The following is a 26460-nucleotide window of genomic DNA, read 5'->3' on the forward strand; positions in this document are numbered from 1 at the left end:
AAGTGGGGGTGGAATTACAAATCACCCAAAGCTACGTATTTGTATCTACTGGATTGCATCAGGCAAACTTGCATGTAAGCATACTGTGCTTAGATGACACTTATAGCGTGAAATCTACTTTAAGGTCGGCTGTGGATAGGCTGATGTCGAATGTCGATAAATCGGCTTGCTCGAATTTCAGTACAGCCTGCGGGATGGCATCCCTGATCAGCGCAGAAACGAAGTATCGAAGCGGCATAATCGATAGTTTGTGTATCCCTTGCAACCGTGGCTGCTACAGCCACAGTTTAAATTAACTTTGAGCATTTGCTCAGTTTTCTGCCGTAAATTTTCGTAAAAGTGTTGAGAGTGTGCTTAAAAAGGAGGCAAGCGAAGCCGTTTCTCGATCTCCAACAAAAACGGGGATAGGATAATCCAAGGGGCCGTCTGTCGAGGACCCAGGCGAGGGCAAAAAATCGGATCAACCGACAGACAAAGCTGAACTGCGGTCGTCGGCGACAAAGTGCGCTGTGCCCACGGACGACCAGAGAGAATCGGTACGCGAGCGAGTTTTTTTTTCGCGTTTCAGTTTGGATTTCATTTACCTGCGCGCAACAACTCCGCTGTTCAGCCGTTCGCAGCGGTCCGTAACTTGAGTTTCTGGCCAAGAATACCACTATCCAGTGATCCCAGTTCCGCGTCCGGCAGGCCGAACTACGTAAGCGGGCGAAAGCGGCCCGTGCAGTGAGATCCGTGTGGCAGCGTCTTTGGTTGTGTGCTTCTGGGGCACCAGAGTACCAGGTAGGCGTCCTCCGAGTCCCTCCGTCTAGCCGAATTCGGATTTCCGAGTCGAAATCCAAATGCATTGCTGTTTCCAAACTCAGCTGGCTTGGCCCTCACCTATACACCTACACACGCGTCGCTCGCACACACACGCGCACACACTCACACGGACGCACGCACACTTATGAATGTATCTGTTTGACAGCGCACTTCTGCGCTCGTTGCGGGAAAGTGCCTCTCGCCAAGCGCACACTCTCGCCAAACGCGCTGATGAGTTTCTATTTGCTGGATTTTTCAGCCGGAGAGCAGTGTACGGCTGTCATCCGTGTCCGAATCAGTCGCTAACACATGTTCCCACTATCCTTGCAGCTCCGCAGTGCTCGTGTTCGCTAGTGCTCGTGTTTGGCCACAGCTAGCACCCTGGAGAAGCAAAACAAGCGCGCCCAGCTCATCCGGGACAAGATGGTGTTGGCGGAGCGCAACACCACGGACGTGGTGCGCAACGGGCGTCGGTCGCGCGGCCCCAGTCCCAATACGCACACAACGGGCGGCGTCACCAACAGCGCCAGCCTCGTGGGCAGTGGTAACAACAGCAGCAACTCCGGGAACGCCAATGCCAACGAGAAGACCACCACAGCTGTGCCAGGAGCGGGCACGCCGGAGAGCTCGGACGACGACAACTGTAAGTAAAACGCCCAGGGATTGCCCTTCTTTCACTTCAGCCCACTTATTTGTATCTTCTCCCTTTTCCAGCCACCAAGCGGAATGGCAAGAGCAAGGCCAAGCAGTCTGAGTACGAAGGTGAGTAGTTTAAGGCTTTTTCCCCAAGATGTGGTTTTTTAACCAATGCCCTTCTTACAGAGAAAATCCGCGTTGGACGCGACTACCAGGCGGTTTGTCCGCCGCTCGTTCCGGAGGTGGAACGACGACCGGAACAGATGAACGAACGCGCCCTCCTCGTCTGGTCGCCCACAAAGGAGATTCCCGATCTGAAATGTACGTTTCAGGGGCTTAGTCTCCCTTTGATATATGCGTTGTGCAAGCGAATAGAATACTAAGACACATCTTGTCACCTTTCAGTGGAGGAGTACATCTCGGTGGCCAAGGAAAAGTACGGCTACAACGGCGAACAGGCTTTGGGCATGCTCTTCTGGCACAAACACGACCTGGAGCGGGCCGTAATGGACCTGGCCAACTTCACGCCCTTCCCGGACGAGTGGACCATCGAGGACAAGGTGCTGTTCGAGCAGGCCTTCCAGTTTCACGGGAAGAGCTTCCACCGGATCCGTCAAATGGTGAGTGAACCGTGCATAGTGTTTTGAATCCCTTAAACAAAACTGCAACTCCGACCACAGCTGCCAGACAAATCCATAGCCAGTTTGGTCAAGTACTACTACTCGTGGAAGAAGACGCGTCACCGCAGCAGCGCCATGGATCGCCAGGAGAAGACCATCAAGGCGGTGGTCAAGGATGGCTCCGAGAACGGCAGCGAGGTGGGCAGCAACGAGGAGTCTGATAACGATGACAAGGTAATTATCTGTTAGAATTAGTTAAGCGAAAAGCCAATAGATCCTTCCCCGATCCCGCCCACAAACACGCACACACATGCATACACTTCGCTCATCCACACACAATCGCTTCGAACTTTGAAATTCGAAAACACAAACCACATCCAAATAGAGACGGCTCCTTCGCCTCTCCCTGTAGGCTCCCTGTTCCCTGGCGCCTCCTGGAACCGCCCAAGTAGGCAGCTTTTATCACAAAGAATCGCATCACAAAGAGATTGTAGACTACCGCATTAGGGCTAGAATATCGTATGTAAATCTAGGCTAAGGCGACTGAAATTTGTTATCATTGTGCCCCAACATAATTGTGTAAGATAGTCCACGACAAAGGATTGTGAATAGGCTATGCAAGTGTATTTTAAAATGTATTCTTAACTTCGCGAAGGGGTTAAGTGGGTTGCACAAGCCAAAATCAGGCGCTTTTAAAATGACTTAAACATTTAAAGGATATTTTCCAGACTTTAAAAACATTCACCTATGGAAACAAGAAACACTTGCATAAACTAGCCAAATAAAATTAAACAAATGAACACTCCTAAGTTCAATCAGCATATCTTGGGTATGTGTAAAATGAGTATAAAATCTGGTTATAACTTTTCGATTTAGTTTCGTTATTATTTACGCAAGTATCGATTTGGCCTTGTATTCTATAGAAATGCAATGAATTTTTGGGTAACCCATGTAACCCCTTAAGTGCAAACTCTTGAGTGTATCCAGGCGCGAGGAAAGTGAGGAACCGCACCAATGCATCTGAAATCCTTTCAATAAGCCTTGTTTTCCAAAGGCTGCCCCTTCATTTGAACACTTTGCTAATAGCTGTGATCAGTAGCCGTCCGCTTTATGAACCAAAAGGCCTGAAGATATCCGCGGTTGGCAGAATATCGGGTATAAGCCCCGACTTGCCAACGGTTGGTAGTGTGGACTGTACCCCCAGGGATCGATCCTCTCCATTTTCAGCCAGCGATGTATGTCGTTTTGAAAGTCTGGTTCGTTATTTTTCAGATAATCGCCGTGCCTGCATACATCTCATAACATTTTTAATCATTATCCACACACAAACGAATACCAAAAACAATAATTGACCAGCATCCATAAGACTTAAACGCAGTAATGATACAATTATGATACGAATTCGTTCGCACACAGCAGAGATTGCGCCACACACACTTGAGAATTATTATGTATTCCGCGAAGGTTGGCCTGATTTTGTTGCTTTGCTGCAGAAGTTCTTTGCATCGCGTTGAATCGGCAAATCAGCAAATCAGGAAATCAGGTTGACTGGCACTAGACCTAGACTAAGGCAAAGCAACAACAAGAATTGTTCTTTGTTCATACACGTACACCTATATAAATAGTATATACAATTTAATATATTTTTTTTAAATAATTATAAATAGAATGGTAAATTATTATACGTAAAATAGTAATTTATATAACGAGATTGATTAATTTAAAGCATTTAAATATTAAAGTAAACCAAGCAAAACCGAAATTATGTACATTCATACATACTTGAATACAGTGAGTGGAAAGAAAGGAGAACGGCACTCGTTTCTATTCTCAACTCATCCTGCCACAGACGATAATCATGATGGATCACCACACCTAATGCTAATCCTAATAAATGCATATCTTGTTTGCGAAATGATTAAACAAAAACCCAAAAACCAACAATTTATATGTGTTTCTTATTCATAGAGATTCGTTTCGTTTCGCTTCTCCATTTCCGTTTCCGTTTCCATCTGAGTTTTTGTTCCACCATTTCCCAATCGCCATCATCCATCCACAAGCACCCTCATCCAACGACATGAAAACCACCCACCCCCCCACACAATGCCCCAAAACCTACGCTACACCCACAAAGTCTATATCTATCGCTATGTACACATGTATGCCATAAGTTTCCTTTATTTTGTCAGCACTCGCCCGCACTGCACCACTTTAAAACTTGATCCCTCTCTCCCTGCTCCAACTCAGCTTGTCCAGCCACGTCCACTGATCTGCGGCATCTGATCTTTCGTTAGCGATGATTTCCGGCTAAATGCAACCAAATTCGTAATATACTTTTAAGAACCGCCCCCATCTCACCTAAACATAAGACACTTGCTAGAGAGCGACCCACGAGATAAGTGCTTGATACCACAGGCTCCACAGGCATCCTTGTAGAGGAACCTGGGGCCTGGTTACATATGTACACACTGACACTCCCACCACACGCCACACTACTTCCCATTCAGATTCATTGGGCAGCAGTGGGGTTCAAAGGCTAGGACAGTTATAACTATTCGATTTGTATTGGCATTCCGGGAAGGATCGGGATGGGTTGGCCAGGGAACTATGACTGGGATATGGGGATATTGGGTTGCGGGTATGTGGGGATGTGGGGATGTTGGGATGAGAGAGCGTGGCAAAGGATCGATTGAAGTGCAGTTGGCGAGATTAAGAGATAGCCCGGAGAGCAGCAACAAAGAACCCAAAAACAATCTTGTACTTGTTAAGTGTGTTACCAACTGAACTAAAGCAACAACCACATACGTTTTTTCTCTTCTCTTTGCATTCACGGTACGAACAAACCAAATCCAACAATCAAAACACACCATTAAACAATAAATAACCCCATCTGAAAATGTCCGAAACCGAACGTACCGAAACGAAACGAACTGCCCTGCCAATAACCAATGTCAAACCCAAATTAAATGCAAAACCCCAATCGAATCGAAAAAAACCCCGTGTTGGTCGGTGTCCATTCGCGATCGTTGCTGCAACCACATCTGCAACCGCCATTTGGAATCCATTTGCGGATGAAATCCTGGCTGGGCAGAAGGGGCACGGCACCAATAGCACCACAAATGTCACCGACGCCACCACGACCTCAACCAACAACAACAACACCACCACCACCACCACCAACTCCACCAACACTTCCCCCGCAAACACCACTGCCAACACGATCAGCAGCAACCACAGCAACAGCAACAACAGCAGCGGCGGCGGGAGTGGCAACGGCAGCGGTGGCAACATCAACAACACCAGCAACAACAACGGGGAGGAGAACAACCAGGGCGGCGGGAGCAACAGCAGCAACACGAGCAACAACGATATGGACGCCGAGCAGTTGTCCCTCTTCGCCGGAAATGCCCAGGGCGACGAGTTGCTGGGACTCGGCCTAACCGGCGATGCTGCCATCGGCACCATCGGCACCAATGGCAGCAACAACAACGGCGAGATGGGGGGCGATCCCGGCCTGCTGCGACGCTTGGTTGTGGGCGGATTTTGCAAGATTTGCAACGTGGTCTGCCATGTGCTGCACGAGTCGCCGCTGGGGCGCATGTGCAAGAGTTGTCACACCCACTGGAGGTATATATATATGACGCCAACGCCGAAAGTTATCCGAGACACCAAGCTAATGCCAAGTTTTCTATCTCTCTTCCCAACCCCCAACCCCCTACCACCCTCACTTTCGAAACGATCCCGTTCAAATTTAAATCAAACGCTGCATTCACTTGAACTTTGTCGGCTTGCCCGTGACCATTTCCCCACTTGCCCACCCACCAACACGCACACACACACACACTTGAAACTGACGCGAATCCGGGGATCGGCAGGCGCACGGGCAACCGGCGACCAATTTCCGGGCCGGAGAGCAATGCTCCCCGAAGGTCCACACACAACTGCGCCGCCACTGCCGATCGATCCAAGCGCAAACCGCCCAAGGGCATGTACATCAACCACGACGACCTCACGGCTCTCGCCAGCTGCAAGACTCCCAGTGTCTACTTGGCGGAACGCGATCGGAAGATCACAGCCCTCATGGCCGAAGTAAGAAGCGCGATGGCACTGGGTTTCCATATCATAAGTGAAGAAGTGGTGCTAGGAGTGACTTGGGGATGTGGACAGGATGTTGTAGAATAAGCTATGAGATCTCAGTAATCAAGCCATCTGCCTTGAAAATCACAACTGTCGTTAAAGCTCTATCGGTTATTTAAGTTATGTTTTCTTATCCGGATCCATTCGCTTTATATCTAAGGCTTACAAGAAACCAATAGAATATATATCCTGTGCTCCAGTCTGGATCAGAGCTTGGAGTTGGCAAGCTATGTTGTTCCAAAGACAAATTAATTGTATGATTATGTTGGTCTTTGGTGGCAGCGACGATATCCTTAAAATCAAACAGTTGGAGTTCTATACTTGATATGTATTGTTGAAAATCTAAGTAATGCTCACAGGGCAATACAATCGTGCCTTTGAGCCCTCAAATTAGTTTTAAAGGTTTATGTTAGTCATATATTCCCTAAGGATTAAGATCTCAAATGAAATGTCATGAGCACTAGGTCATGAAAACACTGTCAAACCTAAGTGCATAAGAAAAAGTCGAATTATGGAGGAGATGTTCACTTTATATTGCACAGTAAAGTATTGAACTGCATTCCTTGCGAGCAAAGCCAGCACAGAATGCATTACACACATCCCCATACACTGCACCACATTATCGCACACACACATCCCCTAATCTCAACCACTCAAGGCAAATTGCCCCACTGACAACTTTCAACTGAATGCCCCCCGCACCCTGACCCATTTCAGATACAGAAGAATAGGCAAATGATGGAGCAGCTGGACAAGGAGTGCGACTCCATCAATGTGGAGGATGTGGTTTCCAAAACGGCGGCAGCCAACACCGAACCTGCCCAGCCGCGCATCTCCGCCCGATGGTTGCCAGACGAGATCCAAGTGGCTCTGCTCGCGATCCGCGAGTACGGAAAGAACTTCCCTGTAAGTGATTACCTTGCGATTACCCACAGAATGGGACTAATCCGCTTTTAATGATTGCAGATGATTGCCAAGTTGGTGACCACCAAAACGGAGGCGCACGTGCGCACCTTCTACTTAAACAATCGTCGCCGCTACAATCTCGACCAGATCGTCAAGGAGTACGAGGCTGGTAAGTCCGAGGAGTCGGGCGCGGAGGAACAGAGCGAGCCTGCTGTCGACGCAGCTGCAGCTGCAGCTGCCACAGCAACCGCATCTGCGCCCAGTGCGGCTGACACCGCATCCGCCACGAGTGCGACGGCAGACAGGAAACAGTCCACCGAAACCAGCAACAACGGGGTCGAGGCCATTCAGGAATCGTTGCCCAAAAAGGAGGACCCAAAGAAGCCGGAGCTGGGAGTGGCTGCGCTCAAGACTGGAGTGGCCGAGGCAGCAGATACCACGCCCACTGTGGCAACCAGCGGTAGCTCCAGCACAGCTTCTGGCGGCGCCGTTGCCGCCACCTCCGCCAGCAAGCCCAGCAGCAGTGCTACAATCACCATTACAGATGAGTCTGACACGGCCACGAACTCGAGCAGCGACGTTGTCACCACTGGACCTGCCGCAGCCACCGGCCCGTCCTCACTGTCCATCGCAAGTCCTGCGCCCGCACCCAAGTCGCAAGCCAGCGGCGAGGAGTTGGCCGCTCAGAAGTCCAATCCTGCGAGCGGGATCGTCGCCACAGGAGCTGCAACGGGCGGAAGCCCTACTGCCAATTCAGCCAGCAAGCGGGACGGCTCCGCATTGGTGGGTTCATCTTACTGCTGCTGCAGCTGGTCCATTCCTAACAGCCTCTTTTCCCTCTTCTCTCCACAGCCCGTCGCCGAGCAGCCACCGGTCAAGAAAATCGCGCTTAGCAGCAGCGGGGGAGGCGGCAGCGGCGGCGCAGAGTTCCTGGCCAAGTGAGGAGGTTCCTGCGGCGCCGGGGACGTGTTCACTCGCGATATATATGCACGCATAGATATATACCGATACATAACATAGCTTGATGTTGGTGGCAACGTCCAAGAACTGTGCAGCCGGCCATGCGGTTGATCGTTGGATAAGTTCTTTTTTTTTTCTTAATTGTCTTGTAAACTTGGGACGCATTTATCGTAAAAAGCATCACGGCTTTATCTAGGCTTGTAGAAGTTAGTTCGTTTGTATTTGGGGTAACATTGGGACGATTCGGCATATTACACACCTCTCAATCGGGGATCGTACATACATAAGCACTTCAACTCACTTGCGTAATCTTTGACTCGGACTCCGGAGCTCGCAGGAGGAGAAGGAGAAGGAGCTCGGGTGAGCACCGCTGGAGGAGGAACCATGTATCTTTCACAGAATTTGTATAGGTCAGAGATATTTTGAACGGGTTTGACGGATAAGATACTTTCCAACGGCGGGTCGCCGCAACGTAGACCACACAAAACTAAGGATTATTGCGCCCAAGAGGCACCCAGAGAAGTCGACAAATTCGCGCAGATTATGTATGTAAAACTATGACTATGAGTTGTACACGTGTAAATTCTTAACCCGTCAGCCAATTTTTTTTCGTGACATTACCTAGCATATAACGAGTAATTGGGGTAGCCCTGCCATCGCAGCTACCCCACGTAATACAATCTGGAATATCACCCATCCGGCCTCACCACTTCAGCAACGAGTTTCTGTTAGGCTAATTATGGTGTAGCCAACACCTGGTATGCAACCACCTTTGTATACAAGCAGCGCTATCCATTTAGGAAAACAATCTATAATGTAATACGATGAATGTTGTGGCAGACGAAACTCAATCGTACTACACCCTAGTATCTACTAGTATCCTAAGTATCTACTGGCCTACGAAACTCGATTTCCCTGTTCTTAGTAAAAGTGGTCTGAATAAGAAGTTTGCACACCTCGGACGCGGCGTCGCTGTCGCATGAGTCGCTGTCCAATGAGTTGTTAACAATAAATATAATATAAATATAATTCACATTCGCGTTGTTTGGCATGCAATGGGTGGTTTACTCTACTCGGGTCTATCCTCGATGATGGACGTACGTATGAGTTGGGCTAAATGAAGAGCATTCTTAGCAGTAACTAGTATAAAATATAATATGATTAAACGAAATAACTGGCTACAATGGGCCCTGAACTGAACTTAGCGCTGCTGGGACTCAGGGAATCGACGGTAGTGAGGGTAGTGCGGCGGTCTGGAGACCACACAGCGCTCGAGGAACGGCACACAGGTGATGAGGTAGGCCAGTCGGTTGACCCAGCCCGGAATCTTGCGGCCACAGACGAGGTGCGCCAGGCAGTTGGAGAAGTGGTTGCAGTTCTTGCTGGTCAGGTGGTAGCTGTTCCCGGGGAACTGGAGGCCCAGCTGGTCGATGATGCGGCTCACGTCCGTGCAGCTGAAGTGCGTGTAGCCCAACAGAATGCTCTCCCGGTAGCGGAAGTGCTCGCCCAGCTCCTCCTGGGCATTGCAGGGCTCGATCTCGAAGATGCCCGAGATGGGGAACTCGTGCCCCCCAAATCCGTACTCCCGCCCGTACAGCTGGACGCCCGAGTGGAAGAAGCCCACGCCCAGCGCAATCGTGTAGTCGTTGGTGGTGACCAGGTCGTACACGTTCAGCACCACCGGCTCCCTGCGCAGCATGTCGTCGCGACTGCTCTCCCTGTCGCCGCCCAGGCAGGTCATCCTCCGCAGGCTTAGGAACATCTCACGGAAGTTGGATATCGGCACTCCTCACTTGACTCCTCTCGAACGACAGCAGTTTGGCAGTTGGAACTTGCAACTTGGAATTTAAACATGTGAGGTTTGAGTTTGAGTTGTCAGCGATCGCCTCCTGGGGAACCAGAAACTTTCCATTCCATATGAATGTTTATAATAAAATCTATTACACTATACTACCATAATAATAATGCACTGCTGCAGTGTGATTTTTAAATATTTTTATTATTTCCATTCTTGCTGTGTCTGGCATAATTTGTTAAACATGCGTCTTGTAGTTTTCGTTTGGCTTGTTTTTCTCGTATTTAAATATATATAGGTGATGTATTTTATTGGTTTCCGTGTGTTTTTTCGCTTTCGCTTTTGGTTTTGGTTTTGTTTATAATTATTATTAAATATAACTCGTTAATGCATTGCTTAGCTAAAAAAAATCATCTTATAATTAGTTCGACACACCTTGAATTAGTTAGAAAGTTTGTAGTTTAATTCGTTTGGGTTTGGCTTGCGGATGCCTGCTTTGGATTCCTGTGCATTTCGGGTCTATGGGTGGTTGGATGCAGGTGGATGTGGTGGTGTAGTGGTGATAGTGGTGGGTCGGGATGCAGTGGGACTGGGAGTGGGAGTGGGAGCTGCTATATGTACGTCGTATGTTGAGTAAGCTATATTAATGAGTAGTGAGCAGGCAATGAAAAGTCGGTAGAAGCAACCAAAGAGTTGCATGCATGGAGCCCGGAGCTAGTAGCCAGTAGCTGGTAGCTAGGAGCTAGGAGCTAGGAGTAGATCCAACCAGACCGGATCAGATCAGACTGGGCTCCACTTTCCGCGATTTCCACGTTTTCCACGGGGAGGGGCTAAGCAACCTGACTTATGCTATCGCTAGTACATATTTTAGTATATTTATTTAAATTTATATATGCGCCTGATGCGCGCGTTACGTTACTTTTTATAATGCCACGATAAAATCTCAATACACAATTTGCTTAGATACTATGACTAGTTGCCTATTACAATATCCACTTCCGCTCGCATTTGTTTACCTCCGACTCTGGCTCTATGTACCTCTATCTCTATCTCTACCTTTACCTCTACCTCTACCCCATTATTCGATTTGGATCTGGTTGTCAAAACCAAACCAAAAAAAAAAAAAAAAACAAAAAGATAAAACAGAATAATATCAACAAGTCTTATGAGTAAATCCCGCCCAGAGCTGAACGATGGCGCCCTTCCTTCCGATCCTTATCCCGATCCGATTCCAATCCGATTCCAATCCGATTCGATCCGATCTGATGGTGCATCCGGGATGGGGCGTAGACTAATGACTGGTATATATACTATGTACATATGTATATACAGCGATATATATATATGCATAGATATAGACAGAGAGATTTGTGGCTGCTGCAGGACATCGATTGACGCACTCCACCCTAAAACACCGCGCCCCAAAGGGCCATTAAGGCGCGATCTTTTAAAAGAAGTCGTCAAAGGTCTTTGATTATGTCTGGTACTGCAGCATGGGGGCTGACAGGTTGGGATGATGCGACGAGTTCATCCGCAGGGCGGACAGGCTCTTGTTGTACCACTCGTCCTCCGGCGACATGCCTGCGTGGGAGATGGGGAAACGAGAATTCCATTTATTCAATTACCTTGTGTACGAGTATAAGAATCTGAATCTGAATCAGAAACAGAATCTTCCAGACGCCTTGCATTTCCGTGGTGCGGAAACTCCGAGCTACACTTCTTCACATGACCCGGAGACGAAGACACAGGCTTGGCTTTTCTCTGGCCGGAAACTCATTTCACTGCGCTGCTCCTTCACATCCGGCAGGTCACCTTCAAGGTGCCTCTTGTGCCTGATTACGTGAAATCAGCTCAGTAACCCAATCTGCGAAGGCGCCACTGGCCTGGACACCGATAAACAACGTCGGACTTCGGCGGAAATTTGCTTACGCACCAGGGATTTGGAAGGGGCAATCGGGAGGTGCTGGGAGCGAGGGGAGCGAGGGGAGCACTCCCTCGTACGCAACATGAGATTGTGTCGCGACAGAAGACTCGTGTCCACGAGCGGACCGAGCTTGAGGCATCGGGAATGGGGAATCGCGTGAATCGATCGTCCAAGGTGCGATCTCCAGAGCACCCTGATCATTCCAAGTCAGGCCGCGGCCAGAAGCGGTTGGCCAAGTGGACCAGACCAGTAGAGTGAACTTCCAATTTCAATTCCAATTCCAATTCCAAGTGCAAGTGCAAGTGAGAGTGTGCAGCTCGGAGTGGCAAGGTGTCCGTGGATGGGGAAAAGAGTCAATTCGTACCGTGGAACTCACCCATCGAGTCCTGACGCACCCCAACGGAGCCCATGTTCGTGCTGTGCGCCATGGAGAACGGCTGCGTCATGCCCGGATACGAGGAGGCGCCCATTTGGAACAGGTCCTGCAAGACATGCACATGTGTCGTCAGCTGGGCTACAAGGTAGGTGGGCCACCCAAGGTAGGCGGTCTAGGACCATGGACCATGTTACTCACCTGGGGATAGCGATTCATGGTGTTGTGGTGCGGATACGGCTGATAGCCGCGCGAGACGCTGTAGCCCTGGATGTTCCGCATCATCCCGTTGCAGGATGGGATCACAGACGGTGCCAGCGCCTTCTGCAGCTGCTTCTCCTGCTTGCGGTACTTGGCCCGCCGGTTCTGAAACCAGACCTGCAAGTCGGCAGAAAGGAAATGGATGTTACTTAATGTGCAGAAAATGGTGTGTGTGTGTGTTTGTGGGTGTGTGTGTGTTGGTGAATCTCTAGCCAAAGGACCCTTTAAGCTCAGCCCCACTCTGCGTCCCGGCGATTCGCTTTGAAAAACACTCGGGCGGGCAGAGCCGTAATGATGGCATAAGAAGGCGGGGCTAAATGGAAAACCCTGCTCCTCTTTGGCCCAGAACCCAGCCCTCCTACTCCTCCCACTCCTGCTCTCTGCCACTCCTGCTTTCTTTGCCTCTGGCTCAGGACGTTGATGATGCCAACGTCTTATGAGTGAAAAAATCTACTAAATTGAAATTGAAAATAAGTTGACGACGCTGTTTGCTGCGAGGGTCTCTGGTCCTGAGTCTCCGGTCCTGGGTTCTGGGCTCTGGGTCCTTGGTCCTTGGTCCTGTTTCTTGGATGCTGGGATGCTGGATGTGGGATGCTGGCTTGCCAGGCTCTCTAAGTGAGTGGGCGAGCATGGATGGGGTGTGGGCCGCCTGCTCTGTTTAGATATTATTAAAGACAGTCGTCGGCGTCCCCACGATGATGAAGGAGCCCCATGGCCCCGTCCCCGGCCCCGTCCTCGGCCCCACATCCTGCCTCCCTTTTTTTCCATGATGGCGAAAAGAAATTGCCAAGATGAAAGCAGGGCTCTGCACTAGGCAACAAGACAGCCGGGACGGATGGCCTGGGATGGCCTGGGATGGCCTGGGATGGGCTGAGATGGCATGGGATGGCATGGGATGGTGTGTAGAAATTTCCGACATTTTGGAAGCAGCTCAGCTTGCTTTGAGTTACTTAGCGGAGTGCGGGGGCAGGATGGTGGATGGTGGATGTTGGATGGTGGATGGAGGACGGAGGACGGAGGATGGCGATGGTGTCCTGGGGGTGGCAGAGGGCGAGCTGTGATGGCGGCGCCCAGACTTCAGGACGGTCCTTCGATTTTTTCTCCTTTCATTTTCTTATTTATTTTATCATTATTATTATCTTTGTCCATGACTATGTACACGTACATATCTGTTGGGTTTTCTGGCGCCGAGTGGGCGGCATTGGGTGGCGTTGGGTGGGGTTTTCCCAGAAGTTGGAGCCTTTAAACGAAAAGCACTGCCTTTCGGGGGTTGTTTTCAGCGCCCACTTGATGGGTCGTTCGGTTTCGTTTGGTTGGCTGCCACTGCCAGTGCGACTGACTGCCAGCATAAAAATGCCAGCAAGGACACCCTGCAACATAATGCTCTCCACCAGCGGCCATGTAAGGATGGTATACTATGGCACGGCACACTATGATGGGATGGCTCCAGTTCGTCGAGGGTGGAAAATGCGTTGTCTGAATGATTCGATGGAGCTCTGTCTATCTGTCGTTCAATTCCAGCACCAGCTGTGTGTGTGTGTGTGTGTGTGTACTGTGGGTGTGCTTTGGGTGTGCTTTGGATGGGTGGAGAAACTCAATTAAGGATACATTTGATGGCACACTCTCATCCGTACATATGTACATGCACATACATCCGTGGGCCAAACAAGAACAAACAAAATCGAAGGGAAATTCGATTTTAGCCAACATTTTCGCTCGCCTCCAAAGAGGCAATGATGGGCTCCTCTAGTCGAATGGTTGGGTGGTGGGGTGGTGGGGTTTTAGGGTGGTTTGGTAGCATGGTGGCATAGTGGTGCTCCAATCTTTAAGTTGGCCATGTGGCGCAGGGGGAGCAGCCTAAACTTTAATTATGTGAAGGCAAATTATGAACACAAATAGCCATGCTCATGCACACACACACTCCACACACTCCGCACACTTCACACACTGGCCACGCCGGAAATATGAAAATTAAACGTATTCAAATTGAATTTACTTTCAGCATTTAATCAAATTTAGCCGCTGCCATCGTTTGTTTTTTTGCATTTTGCGCTCGCATTTTGGCTTTTTCACTTCGCCGCGCTTAGAGCCGTGTTTCCCTTGATTTCCATTTTTTCAACCCGCCCATTCTGGCCGCCTTTGTTCCATCTGCCGGATGGGTTGGACGACCTCCTGTCCATATGCGGCAGCAGGTGGCACATGCCACATTTGGTGGTCGCAGGTGGCGGCCCATGACCTACAAATGCGAAGGCTGGCTAATTGCTGCCCATAGAAGCCACTCTTTCGGCCGGTTTCCATCTGGATTTGGATATATGTACACAAATCACTTCTGCGCCTGAAACTTGACTTTGTTTACCGGCACAGCGGCGACAAGTGCTGAATTTCTCAAAACAAACTCCCATTCTCATTCACAAACAAAACGAGGAACCCTGGCGCCTTGTTACTGCAAATAAATAAAAACTTGAAAAAGTGCATGTACTCGCACCCTTTCAGTTCTCATAAGCAGCACCATTTCTTTGTTTATATGTCCGGAATTTCAGACTTCAGCGAATCCATCCGCCTGTTGCTCCTCTTTCATGATCATGATGGCAATCCATCGGATTGCTTCCCCTTGAAATTAGTGAAACTAGGTTTCATTCGAATCTAATTATGACTCCATGACAAAAAGTGCATTTAAAGTTCAGCTTTTACATATAATCCGAGGTTTAATCATATCAAATCCCTCTAAACTTAATCTTAGATTGGCATTATGTGAAAAGCTACGTTTGAAGTTTGTTTCCTGAAATTGCTTTTAAACTATTGTCAATCTGTGCCTCCTTTCACTTTAAGCTCTGCAACCATTTCTTCAACTAAATCAGTTCTTTTTTCATAGCAAGCTTTTAAACTTTACAACTGATTACACATGCAGCTTAATTTTAATGAAGTTTGGCAGAGAAAGTGCGTGAAGGTTGCTTTAAGCTTCCAAAAACATCTAGAGCGGAATGATCGAAGTTTATGCAATTTACATATTTGATACATGGACATTGCGAACTATAAGTGGTGAGTAACTGAATTGGATAGCCAGTTCAAAATAAACTTTCTACCTAAATCAAAAATGCGAAGGCCATAACTGATACTTTTGAACTTCAGCCGGAGAGTTAGCAGCACTTGGCTAAAACCAGTTTTATTTCTACTTTAAATTGTATCTATATGAAAATAGATTCGCATCCCGGCTCATTAAAAACCTATATGTATCTATACATACGTAAGTACGCAGACTGGCAAGTGAATGAGTGCTAATGTGCCCTCTGCCGCAGTCGAAAATTTGCGCATGAGACATATTCTGGGCTGATGGATTTTCCAGGCAGATGTGCTCAGTCACGCCCCTTTCCACCCGCCCACCTCATCGCCATAATCGCCGCCATCCTCATCATCATCTCATCATCATCATCATCATCAATTTGCCGCTTTTCAGCCAAATGTATACACGACAAATTTGTCAACAGCAACACGATGTTTTCGCTGGCAGGCGCTGAGTGCCAGAGTCAAGTTGCCAGCAATCGTCGGATTACCAGGGGGTATATATCCATCTATCCATCCATCCATCCATCCATCCATCCATGCGTCCATCTATCCGCGTATATGGTGCATACAGGGCGGGGTGGGCTCTCCGGAAGGGGGTTGCACGGCTAAATATTTGAACATTTGCCGAAAAATATGGTTTATGCGGCGATAATAGACTCCCTGCTCCGGTTTACAGTGTCCAATTTGCGCGGGAACAGTTGTGCCACAAATCTGGAGGGGGCATGCCTCAGTGCCCTCGCCATGATTGCAATAATCTCGAGTGATTCCGATCGGATCGACACATCGGGCTCTATATGATACTCGTAAGAATATGATTAGGCCAAATATGCTTAATGCAAATACGAATGCTGTCCTCGAGAGTCAGTGCTGCATTTTCCTGAATACCTATGTACACTTCATGATATTGGGAAAACGTAGTCCTTCGAAATGTTGCAGATGAAAGATACGCATTGCTTTTAATGGCAATCTTAGGAGTTGATCTGTTTGTTCAATTGCCACCGGTAAAAAAGAGGCGATAAGCCAGCACTTGCTGGAAAATCACTTTGCCAAGGTCGAAGGATGCCTTGTAACTCGATACCGCAGGCTCAGCACTTCTTTGAGGATTCGGAGAGACCTGTGATGTAGCTGATGTAGCCATCCATCCATCCATCCATCCACCCTGCCGAAATTCCACTCCCACCCAGAACCTGCCCTGCAATCGCGTACCCCCCGCCGCACTCACTTGTCGCGCAGTCATGATAAAACTATAAATTAATTATTACCGCGGCGCACTTGAAAGAGCCGGGCAGAACTCCGGGCTCAGCCAGACGGACCAGGGGGTTTTCCCGGCGCATTCGGGCATTTTCCGACTTATGTACGTATGTAGATACAGGCGCAGGGAACACTTGGCTTGGCAGCAACACCACTGTGAGCCAGTCGGCCGGAATAATCGGACGCTAATCGGTGACCAAGATCACCACCATCGAAACCATCGAAACCATCACCACCGCACCACGGCACCACCATCATCGGCGGTCCATCAGCAGGATTCTGCTCGGATTATTGTGACTGTGGCGTGAACAACTGTTGAAATTGCAATCGAAATTGCAGTAATTGGCTCCGCTCGTGAAGAGCAAGTGGCTCGGAGTGGCCGCTGCCAACTGGGAGTGGTTGGGGGTCACTGGGGTATCCGGCGAGGGGCTACCGAGGGGCTACCGAGGGGCTAGCACCGATAGCTCGGTGGCTCTACTCACTTGAATCCGCGCCTCGTTCAGCTTGGTGGTTCGCGCCAGCTCCTCGCGGCAGTAAATATCCGGATAATGCGATTTGGCGAACGCCGCTTCCAGTTCCGCTAATTGTTCCTGAAATTAAGCAGATTTTAATTAGGCGAATGCGTTGTGGAGTCGGTTATTTTGATCTTTTTTCCTGCCCTTCCCTGCCCTCCACTTGGTATATACGAGCACGTATATCCCCATTAAGTCATAGCTTTTTGGCAACGCCATCACCCTGTGATTTTATTTGAATTCTAGCTAAGCTGTAACGTAAATCTATTTCAACTTCATAGGTTCAGAACCTACGTTCAACTATACGTCACAACAAATTTGCAACATCACATAGATATATTGGTGCTAGTGGGTTTGTGACTTTCAAGTTAATTCTACGAAATTCAAGTTCTCTACGAATGTGAATTATGTTAGAAATAATCATTTATTTAAGTTACTAAATAGCGGGATTTTTCAAAAGACAAATGGAAGTCCCATAACTATAATTCTGATATTTAAGTAGAAATAATGAATAATAAAACAGAAGATGAATACTCAAAATGGACAATGATTTACAGACAGATTTAACATTATATTGCTAAAATAACTAAATATATGTTTCCACATTTCTCTTTCGCATTGTTAAAAACAATAAGTAATCAAACTCTGGAAATAAGTATGGAACGCAAGAAAAGCTAAATCAAACCATGCTAAAATATATTATATTAAACATTGATTTAAATAAACAAAATGGTAATATCCTAGCTAAACTAGTTTTTTCTGGTCTATAAGTGAATGAAAGTAGATAAAGAGAGTAACGTCTTCTCAATAATTGTATTTCTAAATAGCATTAATTAGTTATTGATACCTCAAGATACTTTACACTAGTTGACTTGTAATTTGTACCCACAAAAATGTCGTGTTTTGTTTAACTAATTAGCTTGCTTTTCTATACCGCAGCGATTCAAAGATCTATATATTATAAATTGGCACAAATCTTGTTAAAAACTGAAATCTTTGTATCTCTGTTGTGCTGCATCTGCTTAAGTAATGTATCTGCTCTGAGCTGGCTCCACTTCCAGCTCACAATCCTAATCCCTGTCCTGCAACTTTAGTATCCGCCTGTCTGGTGATTAAGCACCTGGCCGGCTTTCGTTCCCCTTTGTTGTTGGCTCCTCGGTGCTCTTGTGGCCTCAAAGTTTTTAATTACGAGTAACCTTCACAGAATCCAATTAAGATTTCGCCCATGGAATGAGTGGGTGGGTGGCACGACGGCAATGATGGCGGTGATGAAGGTGATGAAGCTGATGGGGCAATAGCGATGCAGGCTGTGGACCCTCAGGGAGCCGAAGGAGCCAAAGGAGCCAAAGGAGCCGTAGGAGCTCCTTCGAGTGGAGGGTGGAGTTCAAGTGGGAGCCTCAAGTACTGACCTGTGTGAATGTGGTGCGGTGTCTCCGGCGGGCGGGCGTGGGGCAGGACGCTGTGGTTGGGGTGTGGCCGGCGTGCTGGCTGAGCGATGATAATCCGCTTCCGGGCGAGGTGATGCCGGCGGAAACCGTCGACAGGCCGCTGTTGGGTTCCGGCTTGAGCTTCTTGAAGGCGCCTTCCGCTGTTGGAATACGTAAGTGTGCATGCATGAGTACGGTGGCTACACACGTTGCCATTCAAAATATGGCTGTGCGCATTATCCCCCTGCTTAATATGCGTGGGGCGTTTAAGCCGAGTGGCCAAGCCCCCGCAAAATGCTGCATAATTGCCAGGACAGCATGGACAGCCTGGACGGAGGGGATTGCCAGGATGGCCAGGACACCACCGCACTGCGGCCACAAGACGCTGGCATTGTCGCAAAAAGGTGACGAGGTGACAAGGTGAAAAGGTGAAAAGTTTCGACTTGGCTGGCACAGACGGAGCACTCCAGCGGCACGTCGCCGTTCGTCGGTCGTCGGTCGCATGAATATGCAATATGGGATAATTTATGCAAATTTCTGGCACATTAATCGAGGTAGTCCTGGTTATCCGCTGGCTGGCTGCTCTCCAGGACGCGCCAGGACCTACCAGGCAGTCACCACTCGCGGAGGACGCGTGCCAGGACGAAAAAGGCGACTGGCGGCTGGCGGCGGCTGAGGTCGACCTAATAAGCAAGGGCCAAAGGTCAAAGTAGGGCATTTTCGGCTCTCTGGGCGCTTAATTGACGCGCTTAGCTCGTTAACGAAATGTAAACTATGTAGAAAATGACGGATACGGCTGTCCTAATTGAATCACAGGCGCAAATAAAACGATGCGAATAGCGTTATTTATGCTAAGCAAGGACTCTCGTCCTTCGAAACCTCCAAAACCTCCAAAACCCTCGAAACCTCCAAAACCGACCGCCGTCTAATGCAATTGACCTTGTTGTGGGTGTGGCTTCGTTGGCTGTTGCCTCTTTCGTGGTGAACGGCGAATGGCGAATTGTGAATGGTGAATGGCGAATGTTGAATGCCAAATGTTCGATGTTGCACCAGCAAAGAGGGTCAAACAAAAGTTGTCCGAATGCAGCACTAATTAATGGACCACTTCTTGGGTTCAACTAAAGTTCTTGGGTTCCTAAAGATCCTTGAAAAGGAAGTGCTCAAAATCAACATTTCACAGTCTCACATTTGCATGAGAAGTTCTTATGTCAATATAAAATCTAGAAGTTCTTTAGTTCTTTTCACTTTCTTACACAAGCAGCTTCATTCTTCAAGAGCATTAATTGTGATTTCATCTAAACAATGGTATTTTGATTTAGGCAGTGTAAATGGTATTATATCTATCATGAATGTAATTTGGTGGTCTTCTAAAGCAAAATGCTATGCCAAAAATGAAATGACACAAAGTGCATACATATTTGAACATAATGCACTTTTTAAAACTTTCTCATTCGGTCCGCTTCTGCAAAACATTTTTATTGCAGCGTGTCGAATGAGAAAGTTTTAGAAAGCGATCACAATCAACAACCCGAAATATCTACATTCATGTTTAGACTTTCACCTTTCTCCTAAGCCAATTGAAGTTACTATAACCGATCCCTTTCTATTGGTGTGTATCACTCGCACTAAGCGGTGCGCTTCGTCACTACGTTGCCTGCCGTCTCCAGTAAGAAGTGAATGGTAACACATAGATTTATATTAAGAATAATTAAATTCCTTAAGCCCTCGGGTTACAATCAAACATAAATGGAATTGCTTGGATTTATTTATGATTGACAAAAAAGTCCAAGTATTAAGTATGTCTTTAGACAAATATGTTTGGACTTAAAAATGTATAAATTTATTCTTCACTTTAAAATGGCCGTAAGGAATACAAAGCTCTGTCCTCCTGCCCGTCACTATGCATAATATTATCTCACTTCTGAAACTTTCTCAAGAGTTTTCTTTTTATTGGAGAAAGAGAAATGCCTTTAATTGTCACAGAATCTATACAGTTGTATATGGAATTTAGAACTAATAGGTTATAAATCTGCTTATTAAGCTGGATACGAATTAGGATTTAACATTACTTATTCTTTGGTTCAAGGAGCTTTCTTTTAGAATATAGAATATATTCTAAATATAGAATATGAACAAGATTGAAAAACATCTATGAAAGTTTGTATTTGAGCGGCGTGTGTCGAATGATTTGGCTTAAGATAATATATGTATCATATGTTATATCCAAATCTTTAGCTAACTGAGTTGCCATATAGGTTTCATTGAAAATTCCCAGGGGCATATCAAAGATATTAATTTCACTCTTTGATCACTTAGCTCGACTCCTATGTTTCTGATTCAGAAGTTAAATCAGTGAAATGTATTTACACACATTATAACACATATAAATGATTAAAAGTCAATGTATTTTTAATATTTATATATGCAAATAAGACAACCGAGAGGTAATACGACTTTACCTCTGATATAAACCGACTTTTCAAATGCACGTGTGAGCTTAAAGCATAGAAAGTATCTAAGAAGAACTCACTAGCATTAGGGTTATTTGTCAAGAAAATATTGCAATTAGTTGTAGACTTTAAGAATCAAGAAAGCTAAAAACATTATAAGAAAAGAGGGAAATGGTTTATCTAATCTAAGGATCTAGTTTCAACTAGATAAAAGTTTTTTAAACTATTAGTGATCGATTAGTGATTATTAGTGATGATTCTTAAACAGCTTGTGAAATTTTTACATCCATCTAAGTTGACTACGAATAATGCAAAACATGACTTCATCACATCCGAATCAAATGTATTGAAATCTCTCTCGCGGAAGAACAAAGACGATGGCTGAGGTTGGATGAGATTGTACAGGGGTGTTACATAAATTTCTTCAAGCCGAAAGTCTATGTAAATTTGGTTGGAATTCGGTGAGAAGAGATTTCTATAGCATCCTGAAAAGAGCCTGAATCTTCCAAGCTAATCAGTTAAAAGTCGAACAAATGCGTGAAAGATTAGCATCTCTTTATACCCATGCAACATCATAAGTAACTAACTATATGTGAATTGAGATAGAAATTTATGAAAGCAAGTGTATCATAAAGTTGTTTAGATGTATAGATAGTTATAAACTTGACTTGCAACTGCACGAGTAGTTTTTATAAAGTTTAAAATGAATATTAAATATATCAATTTAAGAAAAGCTGCCCTAAACAATTTAAAAATTGTTGTAGTGCCTGTAAATTTTCTGGGGAATCAATTAATATTTCTAAGATGTTCATATATGTATGTTTATTTAATCTTAAAGAGGATTCTTCTAAAGAATTGACTAGTTAAGAAAATGAACAATGAATTTGCAATGGAAATGTATTCAGCATTAAACGGTTGGGGGTAGTTATGATTTAGCGTTTTTAAGCGCTATTAAAGAAGAAGCTAAGCCTGTTTTCAATAACAATTTGAAACCTTAAATCTTGTTGATAAAAACTTGAGTTGAGGCATCTATCGCGACTTTTATTGTGCATCTATCGTGAATTGTATTCCACGTTCCAGTGCCCTCATATTTTTTAACTTTCCTATAGGAAAAGTTGCCATCGAACCGTCTTTAAATATAGGCAATATTAATTTGCCAACATAATGCAGAGAGTAATTGTTTTGAATGAAACTTTATGCTTTAAATAGCTATATTGGCCAGTACCATTTTACCATTAGCAATGTTTAATGGATATTGGAAATTTTAAAGAAAAACTCTCTTCGTAAATATTATTTTGTCTAAATGCGGGAAAAGGGAGTCGTTTGCAAAACTTACTCAATATGATCGGAAAACCGCAGCAGATTTTCATTTCCGAATACTTTAAAATCCATACTCCCAAAAATAAAGTGTTAAGTTTTGGCACTAATCAGTAATTCGCCCGCTTAAAGTCCAATTCAAAACGGAGTTTGTAAGAAATGTTATTAATATTATGCGAATTACAAATAATATGCTAAAGAAACCTAATTAAATTTGGCGCTAAAACGATTTGACAGTTTGAAAGCCAATTTTCAGGAGAAAGAAAAGAATGAACCAGATGCGCTTCGTCACTACGTAAACCGCCGTGCAGTGACATGTACGCGACTTCTTTAGCAAATAGTAAATTGAGTATCTCTTTACCCATCAATATCACACCCGATAAACCAATGTGGAGCCAATGTAGAATGATTCCCGCCTTCAAATTCACTTTCAAATACAATATGCGGATATCCTGACAGCTCACTGGCTTAATTGTGACTTAAGTGTGCTCTGTTCAATGGCAAATCGCTTGGATTAGAGGCTGACCAGCTGTGCCGCAGACTAATCCTTGCGGCGGAGTGGCCACGAGTGGTGGAGAGACAGGACACAGGACACAGAAACAGGACAGAGGACACAGGAGTCGGTTGTGGCTGGCGATAAGCCAGGAACAAAGAAGCGAGCACAAGCCGGTAATAGGAAGCTGCAAACGAGCATCAACAAACAAGCGGATGACAAAGGACACGGGTCAAAGGACAAAGGACTCGATGGCCAAGTGTGCAGGGAAAGGGGTGCTGCTGCTGGTGCCAAAGGATAATTTCCTGCTAATGGCTAATGGCAAATTGTTGGTGGCTGTTGGCCATTGTGGCCAGATTAGGAGCCCAGATGCGATCGGGGGACACTCACCCGAGATGGTGTGATCGGAGAGGCGCGACGGCGGCGTGTGGGCCGGCGTGTGGTGGTGCGAGGACGAGTCCATGCCGGGAGTGGGCAGGCCGGAGTAGAGGGCGCTGAAGTCCTCCGGCGTGCTGCTGCACTTGCGCTGGTGGTTGAGCGAGGAGGAGGACGACTTCTCCAGCGTGGTGATGGGCGAGCGCGTATCCTGCACGGAGCTGGCCAGGCTGAGCAGCCGGTTCTCGTGCGAGCCGCCGATGCCCATCAGCCGCTGGTCCTGGAACGACATGAACTTGGTGTCCTGCCCCACGCCGCCGTGCTGCATGCTCGCGTGGTCCTCCAGCAGGCCCTGCTGCAGCCCCAGCAGTCCGCCGACCAGGTTCGGACGCAGCTCGTCCATGCTCAGCTTGCCGCCCTGCCCGCCGGCCGAGAAGTTCAGCTGGCGGCTGAAGATCGCCGGAAAGATGTTGAACTGCTGCGAGTCGGCGCTCGACTGCGGACTCAGCCCCAGGCTGTGTGGCGCCACGTGCGGGAGCGACGAGGAGGAGGAGGAGGCTGCTGCGGCTGCCGCTGCTGCTGCTGCGGCCGAAACCGATCCTGCGCCCGCTCCGGACGAGCTGGGTCCGTTGCCGATGAGCAGCGTGGGTGTGCCGGCGGAGACGCCTCCGTTGTTGATCAGCTGCTGCTGCTGCTGCTGTTGCTGTTGCTGCTGCTGCTGCTGTTGTTGCTGCTGCTGTTGCTGCTGCAGCGGGCTGGCAACTCCAACGCCCGGCGGCAACTGTTGCGCCTGCTGCTGCTGCTGTTGCTGCTGTTGTTGCTGCTGCTGCTGCTGCTGCGGGACCACCGACGGCAGCAGGCCGTGATGACCGTGGGCTATCGCTAGGGCGTGGGCGTGGCTGCTGTGGGCGTGACTGCTGTGGGCGTGGCTGGCGTGGGCGTGCGGATGGGCGAGGGACAGGGCGGCGGCGGTGTTGTTGCCGTTGCTGGGATTATTGCCGCCGGACTGCTGCTGCTGTTGCTGCTGCTGCTGTTGTTGCTGCTGCTGCTGCTGCTGCTGTTGCTGCTGTTGCGCTGCTGCTGGATTGTTGCTGTTGCTGGTGCCGCCGACGACGACTCCTCCGGAGGCGCCTCCACCACCACCACCACCACCAGGACCAGGACCACCAGCACCACCGGAACCAGGGCCGCCGGCGCAACTCTGATGTTTGAAATCCAACTTGTGGCCGGCGTAGAAACGCTGCGTATCGATATACGTCTTGAAGAAGTCGATTGAGTAATCCAACTGGAAGCTGTCTCGCGGCGAACGCGCTCCCGTTTTGATTGATCGAATTTTGTGGCGGTGCGGCGGGGCCTTCGGCGAGCGGAGAGGCCTCGAGGATAACGCACAGGATGTGGCTTTGTATCCGAACTGCGGACTGCGGACTGCGAACTCCCAACTGGTGTTCAGTCTGCTGTTCAATCTGCGATTTCGGTTTCGGTTTGGGTTTGGGTTTAGCACTTGGTTTGGCACTTGGGAGCACTGCCCGACGGCAAAGCACGGATGAGCACTTCAACACGACACATTCAAAAAAATCCGACAACAGTCGCTATAGTATTTATCTATGTATCAATATATCTCTATATATATATCGGATCTGGGTAGAGATCAGGATGCGGTACCGGTACCGCGAATCATCGGGATGGCGTATTGGCGTATTGGCGTACTGGCGTACTAGCGTATTGGCGTGCGTATTCCGTCCGCTGGACAATTGTTGGTGTACCGCTGTGCCGGGAGCCGCTGCAGCAACTATGGCTGTTTGTTTTTCAACTGCGGTGCTTTCGTCCTTTGGTCCCCAGGAGCAAGGAGCACGGAGCAAGAAGAAGCACAAGCAGAAGGAGCAGCAGCGGAGGAGCACTCCTTCTATTCCTGGCTATGCGTGTGTGTGTGTGTGTTCGTGCGTGTATGTGTGTGTGTGTGCGTGTGCGCGAGTTCAAGATGATAACAAATTCCGTCTCCACTGGCTTCCTACTGCGTCCTTCGTCCTTCTTGCTTATTTTTGTATTTTGTATTTTGTATTCTGTATTCTATTCTCTGCTCCTTTGTTATCCTGTTGCTGTTGTTCCTGCTGTTGTTGTTGTTGTTGTAGCTGCTGCTGGCTGGTTAACGCAGGCACGGCGATACGTATTCTCGGCCGATCAAACTTAAAATGATATACAATTTCAGGCAACATACAAAATTATAACGAAATTAAGGATCATGTGCTCGACAACAGAGACGCCGCCGTCGCTGCTCGTCCTTCTGCCGCCGCTGCTGCTGCTGCTGCTGCTGCTGCTGCTGCTATTCCACACACACAGTGTGCTGGTGGTGGCTCCCTCTATATCCGCATCCTTGCCATGCCTGCGAGTGTGTGTGTGTGCGTGTCCTGCTGCGGGGACATTTGCGGGCTGCGCGCGAACGATTGGTGGTTAGCTGTGGCTCTGTGTTGGTGCCTCTCCCTCTCGCCGTTCTCGCGCGCGTCTGTGTGTGCGTGTGTGTGTGCGTGTCCTGCGGAGACCACGAATCGTTAGTCGTACTAATAATTTTCAAAAAATAATGAACCGCCTGCCAGAGCGAGAGGGCGACATCCGCATCCGCTCTCTGCAGCACAGCACCCTCCCGCTCGCACACTCGCACAGTCGGGCCCTCTAGCCGTCTCGCTTTAACTTGCTTGGTTAATTTCGTTAGTTGTCGTCGCCATTGCTATCTGCATGCATGTGTGTGTGTGTGTGTGTGCAGTATGGGTGTATGTGTGCTTGGGTGTATGGGTGAATGGGTGCATGTCCTGCGACCAGTCCGAATGGGAAACTGAATCCGAATCCGAATCTGAATCTCAGCCAGAATCCGAATAGGAATCGCAGCCGGAGAACGAATCAGTGTGTCATTCCAGTGGCCTCCAGTTGCCTCCGGAGAGCGGACATCCCATCCAGACCGTTGGAGTCCGATCGAGTTGAGGCCTTGGCGGCCGGACTGCGAGTCCTGCTCCAGCTCAGCTCCGGCTGCATCCTGCCAGCCTGCCAGCCTGCTGAGCGAGAGAGGCTGAGGTTTGCTCCAGCTGGCGACTTCGACATCGACTCCGCTCAAATGCGGAGTGGCGCTCCCAAAGAGCGCACTGAGCCCGCGTAGAGAGATGAAGTGGT

At 47.9% G+C, this 26460-nt stretch overlaps 3 protein-coding genes across 8 annotated transcripts; 1 reads left to right on the forward strand and 2 right to left on the reverse strand.

The window, feature by feature from the left end:
- The first annotated feature begins 258 nt into the window (after positions 1–258).
- On the forward strand, positions 259–9089 carry LOC122623836 (REST corepressor). 5 transcript variants are annotated; one of them, XM_043803188.1, is made up of 11 exons: positions 259–780; positions 1132–1444; positions 1516–1563; positions 1624–1758; positions 1843–2057; positions 2118–2291; positions 5149–5684; positions 5933–6146; positions 6912–7100; positions 7161–7883; positions 7953–9089. In XM_043803188.1, exons 2-11 carry the CDS (start codon positions 1225–1227, stop codon positions 8040–8042), a joined length of 2544 nt encoding a protein of 847 aa, XP_043659123.1. In that variant the 5' UTR covers positions 259–780; positions 1132–1224; the 3' UTR covers positions 8043–9089. The 5 variants fall into 5 exon arrangements, with proteins under 5 accessions (XP_043659123.1, XP_043659122.1, XP_043659124.1 ...); XM_043803187.1 differs by having other exon boundaries at positions 259–536; XM_043803189.1 differs by lacking the exons at positions 5149–5684; positions 5933–6146 and having other exon boundaries at positions 259–536.
- LOC122623837 (deubiquitinase DESI2) lies at positions 9089–9937 on the reverse strand. Its single transcript, XM_043803192.1, has 2 exons — positions 9262–9937; positions 9089–9200 (listed from the first exon to the last, which is right to left on the reverse strand). Exon 1 carries the CDS (start codon positions 9820–9822, stop codon positions 9262–9264), a length of 561 nt encoding a protein of 186 aa, XP_043659127.1. The 5' UTR covers positions 9823–9937; the 3' UTR covers positions 9089–9200.
- Positions 9938–11224: 1287 nt separating this feature from the next.
- LOC122624699 (homeobox protein unc-42) lies at positions 11225–24979 on the reverse strand. 2 transcript variants are annotated; one of them, XM_043804373.1, is made up of 7 exons: positions 24970–24979; positions 23317–24699; positions 18649–18827; positions 17210–17317; positions 12354–12530; positions 12144–12261; positions 11225–11436 (listed from the first exon to the last, which is right to left on the reverse strand). In XM_043804373.1, the coding sequence occupies exons 1-7, from the start codon at positions 24977–24979 to the stop codon at positions 11330–11332; spliced, it is 2082 nt and encodes a 693-aa protein (XP_043660308.1). In that variant the 3' UTR covers positions 11225–11329. The 2 variants fall into 2 exon arrangements, with proteins under 2 accessions (XP_043660308.1, XP_043660309.1); XM_043804374.1 differs by lacking the exon at positions 24970–24979 and having other exon boundaries at positions 12156–12261; positions 23317–23704.
- Between the last annotated feature and the right edge of the window lie 1481 nt (positions 24980–26460).

Source organism: Drosophila teissieri, chromosome X (assembly GCF_016746235.2).
Source record: "Drosophila teissieri strain GT53w chromosome X, Prin_Dtei_1.1, whole genome shotgun sequence".
Lineage (NCBI taxonomy): Eukaryota > Metazoa > Arthropoda > Insecta > Diptera > Drosophilidae > Drosophila > Drosophila teissieri.

Coding starts and splice junctions, on each gene's coding strand:
- LOC122623836 (XM_043803188.1), top strand. CDS start 1,225: ATGGTGTTGGCGGAGCGCAACACCACGGACGTGGTGCGCAACGGGCGT. Junction 1,445..1,515: donor GAGCTCGGACGACGACAACT/GTAAGTAAAACG, acceptor TCCCTTTTCCAG/CCACCAAGCGGAATGGCAAG. Junction 2,058..2,117: donor TCCACCGGATCCGTCAAATG/GTGAGTGAACCG, acceptor CTCCGACCACAG/CTGCCAGACAAATCCATAGC.
- LOC122623837 (XM_043803192.1), bottom strand. CDS start 9,822: ATGTTCCTAAGCCTGCGGAGGATGACCTGCCTGGGCGGCGACAGGGAG.
- LOC122624699 (XM_043804373.1), bottom strand. Junction 12,262..12,353: donor CCATGAATCGCTATCCCCAG/GTGAGTAACATG, acceptor CATGTCTTGCAG/GACCTGTTCCAAATGGGCGC. Junction 11,437..12,143: donor CTCGATGGGTGAGTTCCACG/GTACGAATTGAC, acceptor TCTCCCACGCAG/GCATGTCGCCGGAGGACGAG.